Raw genomic sequence first — 14366 nt, forward strand, 5'->3', positions numbered from 1 at the left:
CCAACTTTGTTCCACTTAGAATTAAAATTACTCAACTTACAAAACTATCACATAAGTATATAAATTAATGAACCCGACTTAATTTAAGTACATGTTGTTAACTTTCCGTTACGGAGTGGGCAATTATCGATACAACAGTTTCCTACCATACAACTCTCAACTAAAAGGATGTCCTAAACCAAATAGAAGACCCTGATTTGAAAATTGAAAAAAAAAAAAAAAAACTAAAATTCTGACCAAACTGATGTCCTAATTTGCGACATCAATGGCCTGTGTCAAGATTCCTCTTCTATGCGTAAATCAGCATCCTGATAACCATAACCAACACGAATCAACCTATTCATATTAATCCGATGTTGCAACTGTACCTCTTCTCTTGTCACATCGTGTGTCCTGTAAGTTAGTCTTTCCAATGCAGCGGATAATAACTCGAGGGAAAACGCATGGGGATCCCACGATGGTTTCTTTTCACATTTCTCATGAGATGCCATGATGAAACACCATCTGCAGTCATGTCAGCAAGGAACTGATGAGGCCTCGTAACCCGGACGAATCCTATTAGGTGCAGGCCTTGCAATAAGACCATCTGTAACCCAACCCGCTAATTCCCCATCGGTTTTGACAATGTCGAATTCCCTCCGCACATAATCAAGAGACATTTCCAGTCTTCCACCTGGTCTGCAGTCAATGGAAGTTCCTTTTGCTTCATACCCGGCATTCTTTTCCAGCCAAAACAGATAATTGACATGGAACACTGCTTTGAGCATGTCTTGTAGTGAAGATGTTTCTTTAAGAACCACCTGAGACACACCAACATATAAGTCACGACCAAAAAGTATATATGTGCATGTGTATATTCAAGCATAGTAGACGAAAAGAATCGCATTACAGCTTTCAGTTTCAACAAAAGACAAGAAGATAGAATCTATATCTTATCTTATGGATTCCCTTCGTTAAAGCCATTCCTACTCCAGAAGAGTACTGAAATAAACAGGAGGATGGGGGATTAGAGAAAAGATAAATACTCACACAGTATCTTCCCCTGTGCTCAGTCAAAATATAGCCTTCTTCTTTGTATAGATTGAATAGAGCAAGCACATCCTCTTTGTTGTTGATTAGATCACTGAGCTTGGATCCCAACTGCAGCCTCTTCTCAATTTCAGCTGCAGCATCCTTCGCTTTTGAAGATAATACTGTTGGTTGTGCCTATAGATGGATGTTCAAACAATGCATTGCACATCAGACTATACAACCTTTAACATACGCATTCATAATTATTATTTGATTGCATATCGTCAAGTATCCTGAGTAACTATAAAACGTACACATATTTGAAATCCATTAAATCAAGAAAAGGCAACTTCAGAAAATGTTTTGAGTCACACTCAGTATTCAGTAGTATTGGGCTACAAGCATCACGTCTTCGCAAATTGAACCGTTTCCTCAAGGAATGAATAATCAAAATTATATCTACTAGGCTTTCTCATATCTCTATTTCTTTCTCAGCAGTGTGTTGCAATAATCTAAACCTTTGTTTGTAAGGTTAGCCTTTAAATCCTGTGATGCCAATGTTCCAAAAAAAGAAAAGAAAAAATCATGTGATGCCATCTATCAAATCTCCATCTCCCACAGTGATTGTAACTCGTTTACCATCTTGCTCCCACAAGATGCCACACAGCCATCAGATAGATATCTCAAGGCTGTCCCACATCACTCAATATAATAACTAATAACTAATTTTAAGTCACACAAGGACATGAATAACTCACTCTGTTTGCTGTCTTCAAGTTAAGAATCGGCACAGCTGGAAAAAGTGGTTCCTCCTCGTTCACTTCATAGACAGGAGGTGCTTGGCCACTAAGCAGATATTCGCTGAATACCAAACCTTCAAATCAACCAGGAACATGTTCTTATTAAGTTTCTAAGCCAGAAACTAGAAACTAGTCAATATTTCAATTTCATATGAAGATAGGTACAAAATAAGATGATGCAGGTGATTAAGACATGTCCAATCATCAAGGAAAAGGAATTGAGGTATCAAGACATAACCCATTTAAATGCAGATATTAAGAGAAAGAGGAATTACTAGCACGATAAGGATTCAAAGTCCTTAATTGAATAGCTTGATACGATTTCAAATTGCAGAACATGTGGATGCAAGTGACCACACCAAAAGACGCAAGGCCAAGAGATGAAGAAGAGCCTATCTGGTTAGCCAATGCTATACCAAGCATGATACCAACAAACTTGCTCACCATTCCCTGAGCTTCTCCCTTAGCAATTACCTACATTTTATTAAACATCTTTTAAATGACTAAAATACAATAAGGTAAAAGAATAAACCAATCAAATTCTAGTGCCATTTAATACCTCAGCAAAGTTCCTCTGAGCAGCAAAACCAGCATAGAAACAGCTCCTGGTAGCAGCCTGTGATAATCAAACATCATTACACTGGTTGAATCACAAAATGAAACTGTTCAGCATCCTAGCATGAATTTCTACAGAACGCCATAAAGTTTCATTCTACACAAGCTATACTTTAATAAATGAGTAGGCAATTAAACATGAACTGGATACGAGAATGCACTTAAACGCAACACAGTTTATACGTTTATAGTACAAAAACGAACAGGGCTACTTGACAAAGGAAATAACCTGAATAAGTGCAGCCGCGGAGCGCCCTGCGCCTGCAACAGCACCAATGAAGAGAAAATAATTAGGAAACGCAGGAGTGAGCATCTCCATTCCAAATGCTGCATTTTCAAGAAGATCAGCAAACAGCCTCCACCCTTTGGGATTGACATCAAAATGCCTCCCGTATTTCGACAGCATAATCTTGCTCAGGTATCCAATCCCATCCTTCAGCACCCAATTCAGCGCCGCAGCCGTCGGTATAGCTCCCTTCCCCAATCCAACCGCATATAGCAACGCCTTACAAAAACACAATAAACCAAACTCATAATCAAAATACGCGAATGCGTTGCGTCGAAACTACAACAAATTAACTCAACTACCTGTGTGGCAAGAACACCGCTGACTTGGCTAGCGACGCCCTGGACTGCTCTCCAGAGAGAGTAGTCCAGATAGTCACTAGTCACGCTATGAGGAAAACCTTCTGGAAGCATCAATTGCACAAAGAGATTCTTGCATTGCACCCAAAGGTTGTCAAAGGTTATTGAAGCCAAGCCGCCGCCGCGAGCGGCGACAAAGCCGTCTCTCACGAAATCGGGGACGAGCTTGGTCCACTTGCCGCCCTTCACCTCCCAGACCGACTCCACGTCCTCCTCCGACGCTAGGGCATACGCCAGCCTGAGCTGGCAGAAGCAACACGCCACGGCGGCGAGGAGTATGGAAGAGAAGAGAACGAGGCTGTGAGACGAACCGCCGCCGCCGCTGTCGTCGTCGTGCCACCACCATGAGGATGAGTCGAATGGATTGTTCCATCCGCCACCGCCAGAGCTGTTGTTGTTTTTGTTGCCGGAGTCGGAGCCGCCGGCGGCCGGCGGGAGAGTTGGTGCGGTGAGTAAGTGTGTTAGAGGCGGCAGGGCGTGAGAGCGAAATTGTGGTGGTGAGTTGAGATGAAGGGAGGAGGAGAAGAGTGGAGTGAGCTTTGGAAGAGAGGGCCACGTGGCGGCGGCGAGGTAGGGACGCGGTGGAGGTCGGAAATGGATAATGGTTCCTTGAGTGAACATGGACTTGGAAGCGCAACCCATCTCTTCTCCTTCCCTCCTTTCTTGCGATACTTCCTAATTGACCAAAATACACCTGTATCTTTTCTTCTATTCATTTATCGGCTATACGGCGCAATCGTAATAATCATGTCGCGTTTGGTAAAATTATGCAAAAATAAAATAAAAATTTAATTCTGCCGGCGGGATCAAAGTTTTGAAGTTAGAAAGAGATTCAGAATGATGTAGAGTTTGAAACTTGCGCTCATGAAAGTGATCATTCTCATAGTTTGAGGTTCATCATATCAGTGTGTTTACTTGTGTTAATCCTCAACTAAATTGGTAATATCACTAATATGTGATATAGAATCTGAAATTTAAAGGATGAATGCACGAAGGGGATCATTCTTTCACCATTTTGAGGTCTATATGAGTAAATACCTTATGGTAGTTTTCAACTAAACTGATAATCGTACCAAGGTTGATCGAATTGAAGTTAACCTGAATGTGGCACTACCTGAGACCATTCATGTATTCTGATAAATTACAACTACGAATATCTTAATAATTTTCAATTTTAAAGAGTATGAGTCACATAACCGATCACTTAAAAATGACGGGAAAAAATTGCTCAGAAGAGGCATACGCACTCGTCGTTTATGTGTGGTTTGGATTTTGGAAACACCGGCAAATGGTTCCTCCTGAAACCTGAAACCTTTTGATATTATTTGAACACCGTCTGAATCTGTAAGAGGCTATTTGTACACCTTGCTATAATCATCTTTCATCATTTATCATGTTAACATTTGCTAACTGATAAAACAAGGAAGTTTGTGTTAATTGACTGCTAATGTGAATTAATACTGTGAAACATATACGTATAGTGTTGGAAAGTTAACATTGTTGGATTCCTGATCACATCAGGCAGATTCAGATCAGAATGATGAGCTCGAGCAGAGATGCCTCATGTATAGCTTGGCAGATTACGCATCCCTGATCGAACGTAAGGGCCGGGGGTCCAAAGTGATTATGGTACCAAGTAATCCACAATCCTTCAAGCACGGTGGTCACCATGACCCCAGATCCCATGGACATGCAGCCTTGTTAAATAGTCAGCTCCCCTGCAAAACAATCTGTTGACATTGATCAATAGGCCAGCTCGACCCAAAACCACCATAAACCCCTCCCAAAAGAAAAGAGAAAAATCTGAAATGATTCAATATATACAAATAAGAGGGCAGAAAAATTTCAATTCAACAAACATATTTAACTTTTAGGCAAAATTAGCAGTCACAAGATTACTAAGACTGGTGACAATATATATGCTGTGGCATTACCAATAATGATCGCACTGGTATGATTTGGTTAACGATTCAAAGAAAACCTAGACGCTGTATTAAGACACACACCCTTGAATCTTGATAAGTTGAAATAAGATTCTTGGCCTCCCAGCCAAGTATATATATCAATCGGAACAATCCTTTAATTGCAATACCCAAGAAAAATAGATGTTTTCTTCTCTTAAATCGACCCTCCGTGAAGGGAGAAACAATATGTCAAGTCATCGTATTTTTGGGAATCTATTATTTTAGGTATGCATCAACATATTTATAGATTGTAGGGCCAATATCAATACCTTAAGCTTGAATTCAGAATCTAATTTCTTCTTTTTCAACAAATGTAACGAGTAGTGAGAATGAAAGAAAATGAGCATACCAAAAATTTGCAGATGACCATGTCTTAAACTTTTGTCATGTGTGCCTCAGTAAGAGAAGAATTTAGGTCTTCTCGAGATTGTGATCGCCTGCTTTGAAGACGCATCTGAGATCTGTGAGGAGTCCAGAAGGAGCCCATGCTACTGCTGTCGAATTGCATCTGGCCCAGGCTATTTGACGAATAACTATGGGATATACTGCTACTTGATGGGTACAAGGAAGACTCCATTAGTTGGATGCCACCACTGTTGTTGAGACCATGTCCCAATCCGAATGGTCTTTGTTGAACACCACCTGCAATTGTTGGACTTAGAGGCGCCTTTACTCTTCCATCCCCTGAAATACAAAGTTGACATCGACTACTAAGAATATAGCAGGGGCAATACAAATTCAGTCACAGGACCATCTTAAGAAAAGGCTCTACACAGTTGTCCCTCAATATTTCCCTAATAATACCATTATATAATCACATGCTTTTACATAAAAATCACCCATTTTAAGACTCTGGGCTCATAGCCTTTCACATAAACATTCTAATAAATTTTCTTAAACTATAAATGTACAAGGCTAATTCACTTGAACAATCTGTACGCTTACAAATAACAATTATGTTCATCCAAACATCACATTCTCTAGGAATTATGTACAAGGTCCATTCATAAGAAACATCTTGAAAGGACGACTGGGAAGATGGTGAAGTTTAACAATATTTGCCTTATGTAACACGTTGCGATTATTTAGCTACTATGTTCACAGAAGTTGTAAGAAACATACATTCACTCATGCAAATCATATCAAAAGTCTCGAAGAAAAGCTTACCAGAAATAATAGGACTCCAGCGCTGGAACCGGAAAGGAGAAGGAATAACAGATGCAGAAGAGGCACTATTGGTCATAAACAGCGGGAGATACGGCCTCCAGAAAATTTTTGGCATCCCATTGCCAATGCATGATAATGCACAAAGGAGTAAAACCAATGATATAAACAAAACCAAGAGAAGAAATATTGGATTTATTTTCATCTGGAGTATTTCGTAACTGCGAAACCCCAGTCCAATTGAAAGGGTCTTTCCAGCTTCTAGCAGAGCAACCCCCTGTGTCCATGTGATACTTCCAGAACCAATGGTGATTTGATTGTCTATAATGTGCAAGCCCTCCCTCAGCAAGAACACAATGTATGGTGCCCTAAAACAGTACTGTTCAATGAAAGGCTGTGGAGCAACACTCTTCTTTGCCGCATCCCAACTTCTTTCACAAAACAGCCTACCCTTCTCCAACACATCATCAAGTGATGAATCAGAAGTCAAATTAAAAAACCGGTAAACCACAAAAAATCCAGAAATGGCATAAAAGTTTCCAGAAGGTCGGGGCAAACCATCTTGAAGAGCACAAGGTTGCACGTCACAATCGATTGCAGGAGTTATATTGGACCATTCTGATAAATTAACAGCAACTCTTGCTAGCTTACCACACTCCTCCCAATTTGGAGCACCAATGAGCTTCAGAGAAACCCCTGCCCTTCCTCCTTTGACCAAATTCGTTTTTGCAATCAAGGGGCTTCCATCTTCCTGGATTTTCGAAACACATTGAGAGCAAATATATTTCTCCTTGTACCCCGTCTGCAAGCACGGATGCTTAAGTTCTCCCTTCCCATTTACTAGTTCTGTCTTATCGACTTCTGGAAGCCTAGCGAAGAGACGGCCCACAGACTTGTCAAATGCATCATTTAAACCATAACCGGCAAGAGAATATGCAGTGAGATGATGGTTCACAGTCCCAATTCTAATGTTCAAACTGGTGTCTTTTTGCACATATTCATTACTCTCAAATGTAACCTGCAGTGACGAACCACCCAAATCAAGGGAACCAAATGTTGGCTTTCTCGGTCCAGCCCCAAACATACCCCTATTATGGTTAAGGGCTATCCAGCCAAAGTAAGCTTCTTCTAGGCCACTGATAGTCCTAACCCCGTCTCTTTGGCACAAGAAAGGCGAACTCTTGAGTATCGACCATGCCTTATCAAGAATCCATCCTGAATCATTACTCGGCAGCCTCCGAACCCCTGCAGTTGCATATAAAAACAGCGAGGTCCTCTTATGTGCATCCCTTGGAATTTGCTTCTCTGCCCATTGAACCAGTGGTTTTATTGCAGCCTTCAATCCTGAAACATTGTGCACCAACTTGTCCAGCCCAGGCTCAGTTTCCATCCGATCATAAGCTCGCCCGGTGCGTGCATTCGGCTTTCTCTGAACCCCTCCCGTCAACGACTTCATCACAATCGGAAAACTGCTTCCTTTATCATCGTCTGCATATGCCTGATACACATAAACTCTAGTCCCAGTACTCCCGGAATCAAGCACAACATAGTATTTCGGCTCTCTTCTAAACCAGTAAGAATAAGCCAACATGGAAACCAAATAAACAAAAAAACCAACCAACAGCACACAGCAAAGACACAAGAATACCCGAACACACTTGCTGCGCGAAAACGCCGCTCCCCCTCCACCTGGCAGCGATTTCTCCTTGGAGAAGCTGGAGGCAGCCGCAGCTTCTCTCTGCAGCGAGTGAGGAGGAGGCTTGGAATGTGCGACCGTTGCGATATTGGGATCTTCGATATCAACCTGGCTATAAGAGGAGAAGTCCTGGAGAGACGACGAGAGTCTGAGGAGATTCTTGTTGCGGGCGGTGTGAGCAAATGCGAAGGCGGCAGATTTGGGAGGGGAGATAACCGAACCGCCCTGGGGGCTAGACCAACGAATCGAGAGGGAATAAATGAAATTGGCAAAAGAGTTAAACACCATGGCTGCGAAGAAAGAGTTGAACTTCCAACACACCCAACAACAACATGAATGAATCAATCACATGATGGATGATGATAAGAAGGACTGAGTCTAGATCCGGAGTGACAGTATAGTTGGGGAGTGAGTGCATAAGAAATTGACGAAAAATTGAAGGAATCGGACGCAAATCCAAATGCCCATGTTGGGGAGAAAAAGAGCGGGAGGAAAGCTACCTAGAGTTGACGAAGAAGAGGATCACAGGAGGGAGACGACGAGCGTAGCCATAGCATTGAAACTGGAATGATGGAAAATGACGAAGGGGATCAGAATGAGAGGTGAGCAGAAGAGGAGGTTGAATTGTCCTCTTGTTCGTGGTCTTCTCTGTGGGAGTAGTATCCGGGTTTGTTCAGATCCAACCACAACCAGGAAGCACGACACACACGACACCCTCTTTCTTTCTTCTCTGTTTCTCTCTCTCTCTTTTTAAAATCTACGTAATGTGACTTTTCGTAAACTAAGTGAAAATGCCAGGTGGTCCCTTGTCTTGGACGTCTGGGCCCAATAATATTCCCACTCTGGCTGGGTTGGGCCTGAGATAGGACGATAGGGCTGAGTTGACTATTTGTTATGTGAAAAGCAGTTTAACAAACCTACAAGGCTACAATAATCTATAGGGGTGTGGCATGGTAGAATCAACGACGTTATCCACTAATCAGCTCCTGGAATCTTGATAAAACACTTCATTTTGCAATTTATCATCTAGAACGAATATTCAAAAACTAATGCGTAATTTTTTGGTCAAAATGAAATTTTCATTTTAGACATAAATTAATGTGTAAGTTTATGTCCAAATTAAAATTGAGTTAGTATAATAATTTATGGGTAAATTCCTTCTATGGTACTTGAGGCATTTGGTACTTAATGTTTGACATATGACAGTTTGAAACTTGAAATTAAGTTTTATATGATATTTTAGTACTTATATTAACTAGTGGGAAGGTAAAATAGACAATTAAGTACATAATTATAAAAATATTATAAAAACATGAGTTGTGTGTTCATTATTCTCAAATTTTAATGGTTTTATGCGTTTAAGTTGATATTTTGGGTCACATTAATAACATAAGTCATTTTTATGTTTATGAAATTCAATCGTCTCATAAACTATTTCGTGAAGCTATATTTAATTAACCAAAAACAGTCTCGTGGGTATATAAATAAAAAATTCTAGATTTCCTAAACAAATTCAATTTTCACTTTTAATTAAAGCTTAAAATTAATTCATGTTTATTTTATAGCAAATGATACAAAAATTGACATTGGTGATAGAAATTAGCCTTGAACCCATCAAATTTTATGTTGATAAATAATATATAAATATCAAATTTACCCTCTAGATTTAACAAATAAATCAAAATAAGTACTAAAGTGTCCCATAAAATCTAACTTCAAATACGAATGTGTCATTTTTTAAACATTAGTGCTAAACTATTCAATTGACCATACCTCAAATACAATTAAAGGAATTTACTTATAATTTATCGATATGCTCAATAGGGTATCATCATGAGAGTTCTAATATGGGATCAATACAATATTTTGTTGATAATGTGTGATGATGAGTCATAGATAAACACCTTCTCCCCCTTTGTCTACCCAAAAGAAGTTATGAGTCGATTTTTAATCACATCGTTGGTGAAATTAGAACCTAGATATGGGGTCTAAAGTTAGAAATTTTACCACCTCGACTACATGGGTGATTATTTACTAATTATTATGATAGGATAAATTCCAAATTGTCCAAGATGGTATTGCCAATCCCGATCCCGGGGTAAAGTGTAAAACAAACTTCCACCCGACCCGATTACCCATATCTCAGGCTCGGCTTGTAGCATTAGATTTGGAGCGAGCTTTCTCTCTCATCACTCCCGCACAAACGAAGCAAGACTCGAGTACGACGACGGCGACATGGACGCGAAGCTGGCGCCGGGGCTCTCCCGGAAGCTGAAGAAGGTTCTGGAATGCCGCACCGACTCCCCGGACGTGCTCTCCTCCCTCAACACCCTCTCCTCCTTCTACGCCGAGAACACCCCTCAGTCGCGGCGCAATCTCAGATCGAGCATCGAGAAGCGCGGCCTCTCCATCAACGTCGACTTCCTCGAGGCGTCGCGCGCGGCGCAGCAGTCCCTGGATCGCGTCGAGGACGAGGTCAATTCCCTCGCCAACTGCTGCGACAAGATCGCCAAGGCTCTCAGCAGCTGCAGCGCCACCACCGGTGACATCATCACCACCACCGAGCGCCTCAAGCAGGAGCTCGACGTCACCACCCAACGCCAGCAGATCGTGTCGTGCTTCCTCCGCGATTACCAGCTCTCCAATCAAGAGGTAACGGAATGAGAATCTCATTCGCCGTAACGGAATGTGCTCTTCCCGGAGTCGAATCTGAGATCGGATTAGTTTGTTTTTGTGTGTTTGAATTGAAAATAGATCAATGCTTTGAGGGAGGAGGAACTGAGTGAGGACTTCTTCAAGGCGCTATCTCACGTTCAGGAGATTCATGCTAATTGTAAACTGCTATTGAGGACTCATCACCAGGTACATTGTCTTTCTCTTTAGTTTGTTTGATTAATTTGTTTGAATTTCGGAACCGAAAAATCGGAAATGTGATGATTGATGTAGATATAATGCTGATTCGAAGTTGATCAATTTACAGCGTGCTGGTCTCGAGCTCATGGATATGATGGCTGTGTACCAAGAGGGAGCTTATGAGCGCCTCTGCAGGTTTTTCTTCTATCATTATCTTCCTAATCTTCGTTTATGTAATGACTGTTTTGATTAGGTAAACACTAGTGTGGTAGTTGTTAAGTTTGTGACTGTTTAAATATCCTCATCGAATTTAGGTGGGTTCAGGCGGAGTGTAGACAGCTTGGTGACTCTGATAATCCTCAAGTTAGTGATCTTTTGAGAACTGCGGTTCGCTGCCTCAAGGAAAGGCCTGTGCTTTTCAAGTATTGTGCAGAAGAGGTGATTCGCTATGCTGATACCATATTCCATAATTTCATAGTCTGTGTGTTGATGATGGGGTCATTTTTCAGGTAGCGAATATGAGGCATAATGCGTTATTCAGACGGTTTATCAGTGCTCTCACACGTGGAGGACCAGGAGGAGTGCCGCGGCCTATTGAAGTTCATGCTCATGATCCATTGCGATATGTTGGGGATATGCTTGGTTGGTTACATCAGGTGTGGAGCAAAGGCCAACTGGTTGTCTTATATCTGTGCATATTAATTCATCATTTCTTGATTGTAGTTTTGTCTGCTCTCTTTGCAGGCCTTGGCATCTGAACGTGAACTTGTACTTGCACTACTGGATCCAGATTCTGCTGCTGATAGTCCAACCACAAACCAAATGTCCAAGAGCCAAGAAAGTAATACTCAGAAGATAGAATCTGATATTACATTTGTTCTGGATAGAATATTTGAAGGAGTTTGCCGCCCATTTAAATTGAGAGTTGAACAAGTTTTGCAGTCGCAATCCAGTCTCATAATTTCATATAAACTGACTAATACCCTGGAGTTTTACAGTTACACTGTAAGTGTTCTTTCTTGTAATTCAGTGTAATAAACTGTCCTATATCTTGTTTTTTCTCTTTGTTATAGTCCCACCCAATTTACCACCGGCTGTTTACTTGCAGATATCAGATTTGCTTGGGAGCGAAACAGCTTTATCTAATACACTGTGGACACTGAAGGATGCTGCTCAGAAAACATTTTTCGATATTTTGAAATCCCGAGGAGAAAAGCTTTTGAGGTATCCTCCCCTAGTTGCTGTTGACCTCTCTCCACCCCCAGCAGTAAGAGAAGGAGTTTCTGTGCTGCTTGAATTAGTTGAGACCTATAACAGCATGATGCTTCAGAAGAAGCCTCCTTTCGATCAAGTCATTTCTGCTTTACTCGATCCAATTATTCAGGTGTGTATATAACGTACATATGATTATACAAATGCATAATCTTAAACTTTCTGTAGCATTACAATAAGTGAAAACAACTTGTGGTGTCTACATATGTCATGTTTTCAAAATATTAAAAAAACTCCGCCTAGAGTACCATTGATTGTTGCGTGCTGTATAATCAGACATATAGGCCCTCTGTTAACTGGATCAGTCCATAAAGCTACGCTATTCCAGCTTCTTAATCTTCTCTTTTGTCCTTGTTCTCTTTTTGATCCCCTATCAGCTCTCATCTGCATTCTCTCTCTTCTCTAATTTATATATACTTTTCCTTCTTTCTATATCGTAGCCTATTATTTCCCAGCTCCTGCATCCTTCATTTAGGAGACCTGGTCTTGTGAGCCAAACTTGTTGCAGGGTCAGACTTTGACATGTTGTCATGGAATATTAACTGATGAATATTTTTCTTAGATACACTCATGTTATGAAGAACAGGTTACATTAGACAGTATCCAATCAATTTGATATGGTGAATAAAGTCCATTACTTCTGTCATTGCAGATATGTGAACAAGCAGCAGAGGCACACAAGTCCAAGGGAGCTGGCCATTCTTCAAGAAGAAGTAGAATGAGTTCTGATTTGGGTCAATTCAGTAAGTCCTCAGTTGATGCACTACTGTCCATCAGTTCTGCCTCATCAGCTCAGGTTTCTACTTCTCTCTTTCTTTTATCAATACTTTCCCTGCTGTCTGCGCAAATTTATCTTCATACACATAGTGTTAGGTCTGTTGTTCTCATCAATTCTGCTGTATTGCATTTTTCCTGGTGCAAAGTTATGTCAAATTGGAATCCCATTATCTCACCCTTTCCACCAACCCAAGATCAATCTTTGCAGACTACAATGACATCCTTCCCAGTTAAAGAAATTTTAATAACTTTCCTTGCTTGAAGTGAGTTCAAAGATTTTTGTCACTCCCGTTCATCCCAAATTTGCTATTTCTATCGAGGCAACTGAGTACTTAAGACTCATGAAAACTAAATTTTCTGAGCTTTTCAGGCTGCACTGACTTCATAAAGAAAAAATGTTCCAAGTGTTTGGTAGAATCATACAAGGGCTTGTATGTTAACCGTTTCTAGTTTTGTTCTTGTAGTTGTAATATCCCTTTTTCTTTTGAATTTGAAGATTGGAATTCTGTGCCTTTTGGGATAATATTTTAGGTGTTTGAATTGGTTCCTGACTATATGCATACATGAAATAATGCAGTCTAGTGAAACATCCTCCAAAATTTTCCTCATTAACTGCTTGTGTGCCATCCAACAACCATTGTTGGGCAATGAGGTTGCAGCAGAGTATGTGAAGAGTCTTGGGGCAATGATAGACAGACACATACACGGTCTTGTAAAAAATGAGGTTGATGCGATCCTTCAAAGATATGGCTTGTCGAACAAAATGCCTCACTTCCGTGACTCGGTCAACAAAGAGTCTGGCAATACTCCATTAGTAGAGATTGAAGAAACTTGTCCGGCTGCTCTTTCTGAGAGTTTGAAGGGTTTCTTTGGGCTTGTTTTGGGAAGTGAGAGCTTCCTGCCTGAATTCGAGCAAATGCAGGTTCCAAAGTTGCGTGCTGAAGCTTGCATCCAAGTTGCCAAAGCGTTGGCAGAAATATATGAGCTTACATACAAGGCAATTATGGATCCTAAGAATGGCTACTCAGATCCGAAATCACTTGCAAGGCATCCTCCGGACCAGATAAGGACCATTTTAGGAATTTGAAGCAGCACTATTTTTCCGGACCAGATAAATTGTCTGTTCTTTATTCATCGGATTATCAGACACTTGATTTCGGAGTATTCCCTAGCCAAAAAGAATGTAGGTAAATACTCTAGGGGGTGGTATAAGACATTAGGACGAGGGGGATACTAGTGAGATATGCTGTATTTACAGCGTGGATAAGATTACTTTTTCATCAGCTTTTATGTTGAAGCTAATTGACTACATTTCAAGCCTCAGGATTCAAATATCCAGAATCTGCCCGCTTTTGTATCGCAATTGCTAGGCGTCGTCATAAACTCACGAGTCATGATACAGATTCATCTATTGTTTGTCTTGTTATCACTCTCACAATTCGACATACCAGCTTCAATCAAGTTCTCGAAATATCTTCATAAGAATTTTTTTTTTTAAATGTCTTCATAAGAATATGGATACTTCACCAATCTAGAATCCACAATAAGTTAGGGACATGTCACCAGATC

The 14366-nt window shown here is 40.7% G+C and overlaps 3 protein-coding genes across 5 annotated transcripts; 1 reads left to right on the forward strand and 2 right to left on the reverse strand.

Moving 5' to 3' along the window:
• Positions 1-203: 203 nt before the first annotated feature.
• LOC126783218 (protein root UVB sensitive 1, chloroplastic) lies at positions 204-3745 on the reverse strand. Its single transcript, XM_050508640.1, has 7 exons — positions 3015-3745; positions 2656-2931; positions 2371-2427; positions 2087-2285; positions 1770-1885; positions 1030-1206; positions 204-800 (listed from the first exon to the last, which is right to left on the reverse strand). The coding sequence occupies exons 1-7, from the start codon at positions 3711-3713 to the stop codon at positions 516-518; spliced, it is 1809 nt and encodes a 602-aa protein (XP_050364597.1). The 5' UTR covers positions 3714-3745; the 3' UTR covers positions 204-515.
• A 637-nt stretch (positions 3746-4382) lies between these two features.
• On the reverse strand, positions 4383-8590 carry LOC126782155 (probable apyrase 7). Of its 2 annotated transcripts, none has more exons than XM_050507338.1 (3): positions 6203-8590; positions 5385-5719; positions 4383-4789 (listed from the first exon to the last, which is right to left on the reverse strand). In XM_050507338.1, exons 1-2 carry the CDS (start codon positions 8181-8183, stop codon positions 5409-5411), a joined length of 2292 nt encoding a protein of 763 aa, XP_050363295.1. In that variant the 5' UTR covers positions 8184-8590; the 3' UTR covers positions 4383-4789; positions 5385-5408. The 2 variants fall into 2 exon arrangements, with proteins under 2 accessions (XP_050363295.1, XP_050363294.1); XM_050507337.1 differs by having other exon boundaries at positions 4385-4801.
• A 1482-nt stretch (positions 8591-10072) lies between these two features.
• On the forward strand, positions 10073-14108 carry LOC126782592 (conserved oligomeric Golgi complex subunit 6). Of its 2 annotated transcripts, none has more exons than XM_050507867.1 (9): positions 10073-10547; positions 10650-10757; positions 10876-10943; positions 11063-11186; positions 11258-11404; positions 11493-11753; positions 11857-12132; positions 12673-12816; positions 13450-14108. In XM_050507867.1, the coding sequence occupies exons 1-9, from the start codon at positions 10131-10133 to the stop codon at positions 13882-13884; spliced, it is 1980 nt and encodes a 659-aa protein (XP_050363824.1). In that variant the 5' UTR covers positions 10073-10130; the 3' UTR covers positions 13885-14108. The 2 variants fall into 2 exon arrangements, with proteins under 2 accessions (XP_050363824.1, XP_050363823.1); XM_050507866.1 differs by having other exon boundaries at positions 10075-10547; positions 13375-14108.
• Positions 14109-14366: the final 258 nt, after the last annotated feature.

This window comes from Argentina anserina, chromosome 2, assembly GCF_933775445.1.
Source record: "Argentina anserina chromosome 2, drPotAnse1.1, whole genome shotgun sequence".
Classification (NCBI taxonomy): Eukaryota; Viridiplantae; Streptophyta; class Magnoliopsida; order Rosales; family Rosaceae; genus Argentina; species Argentina anserina.

What these genes read in the sequence shown, in the direction of transcription:
- LOC126783218 (XM_050508640.1), bottom strand. Translation starts at nt 3,713, where the DNA reads ATGGGTTGCGCTTCCAAGTCCATGTTCACTCAAGGAACCATTATCCAT. An exon ending in CTCAGAGGAACTTTGCTGAG is followed by an intron (nt 2,286 to 2,370) that starts GTATTAAATGGC and finishes AATAAAATGTAG; the next exon opens with GTAATTGCTAAGGGAGAAGC. An exon ending in AGCACAGGGGAAGATACTGT is followed by an intron (nt 801 to 1,029) that starts GTGAGTATTTAT and finishes GGTGTGTCTCAG; the next exon opens with GTGGTTCTTAAAGAAACATC.
- LOC126782155 (XM_050507338.1), bottom strand. Translation starts at nt 8,183, where the DNA reads ATGGTGTTTAACTCTTTTGCCAATTTCATTTATTCCCTCTCGATTCGT. An exon ending in CTGGAGTCCTATTATTTCTG is followed by an intron (nt 5,720 to 6,202) that starts GTAAGCTTTTCT and finishes TTTGTATTTCAG; the next exon opens with GGGATGGAAGAGTAAAGGCG.
- LOC126782592 (XM_050507866.1), top strand. Translation starts at nt 10,131, where the DNA reads ATGGACGCGAAGCTGGCGCCGGGGCTCTCCCGGAAGCTGAAGAAGGTT. An exon ending in TGCTTGGTTGGTTACATCAG is followed by an intron (nt 11,405 to 11,492) that starts GTGTGGAGCAAA and finishes CTCTCTTTGCAG; the next exon opens with GCCTTGGCATCTGAACGTGA. An exon ending in TGGAGTTTTACAGTTACACT is followed by an intron (nt 11,754 to 11,856) that starts GTAAGTGTTCTT and finishes GTTTACTTGCAG; the next exon opens with ATATCAGATTTGCTTGGGAG.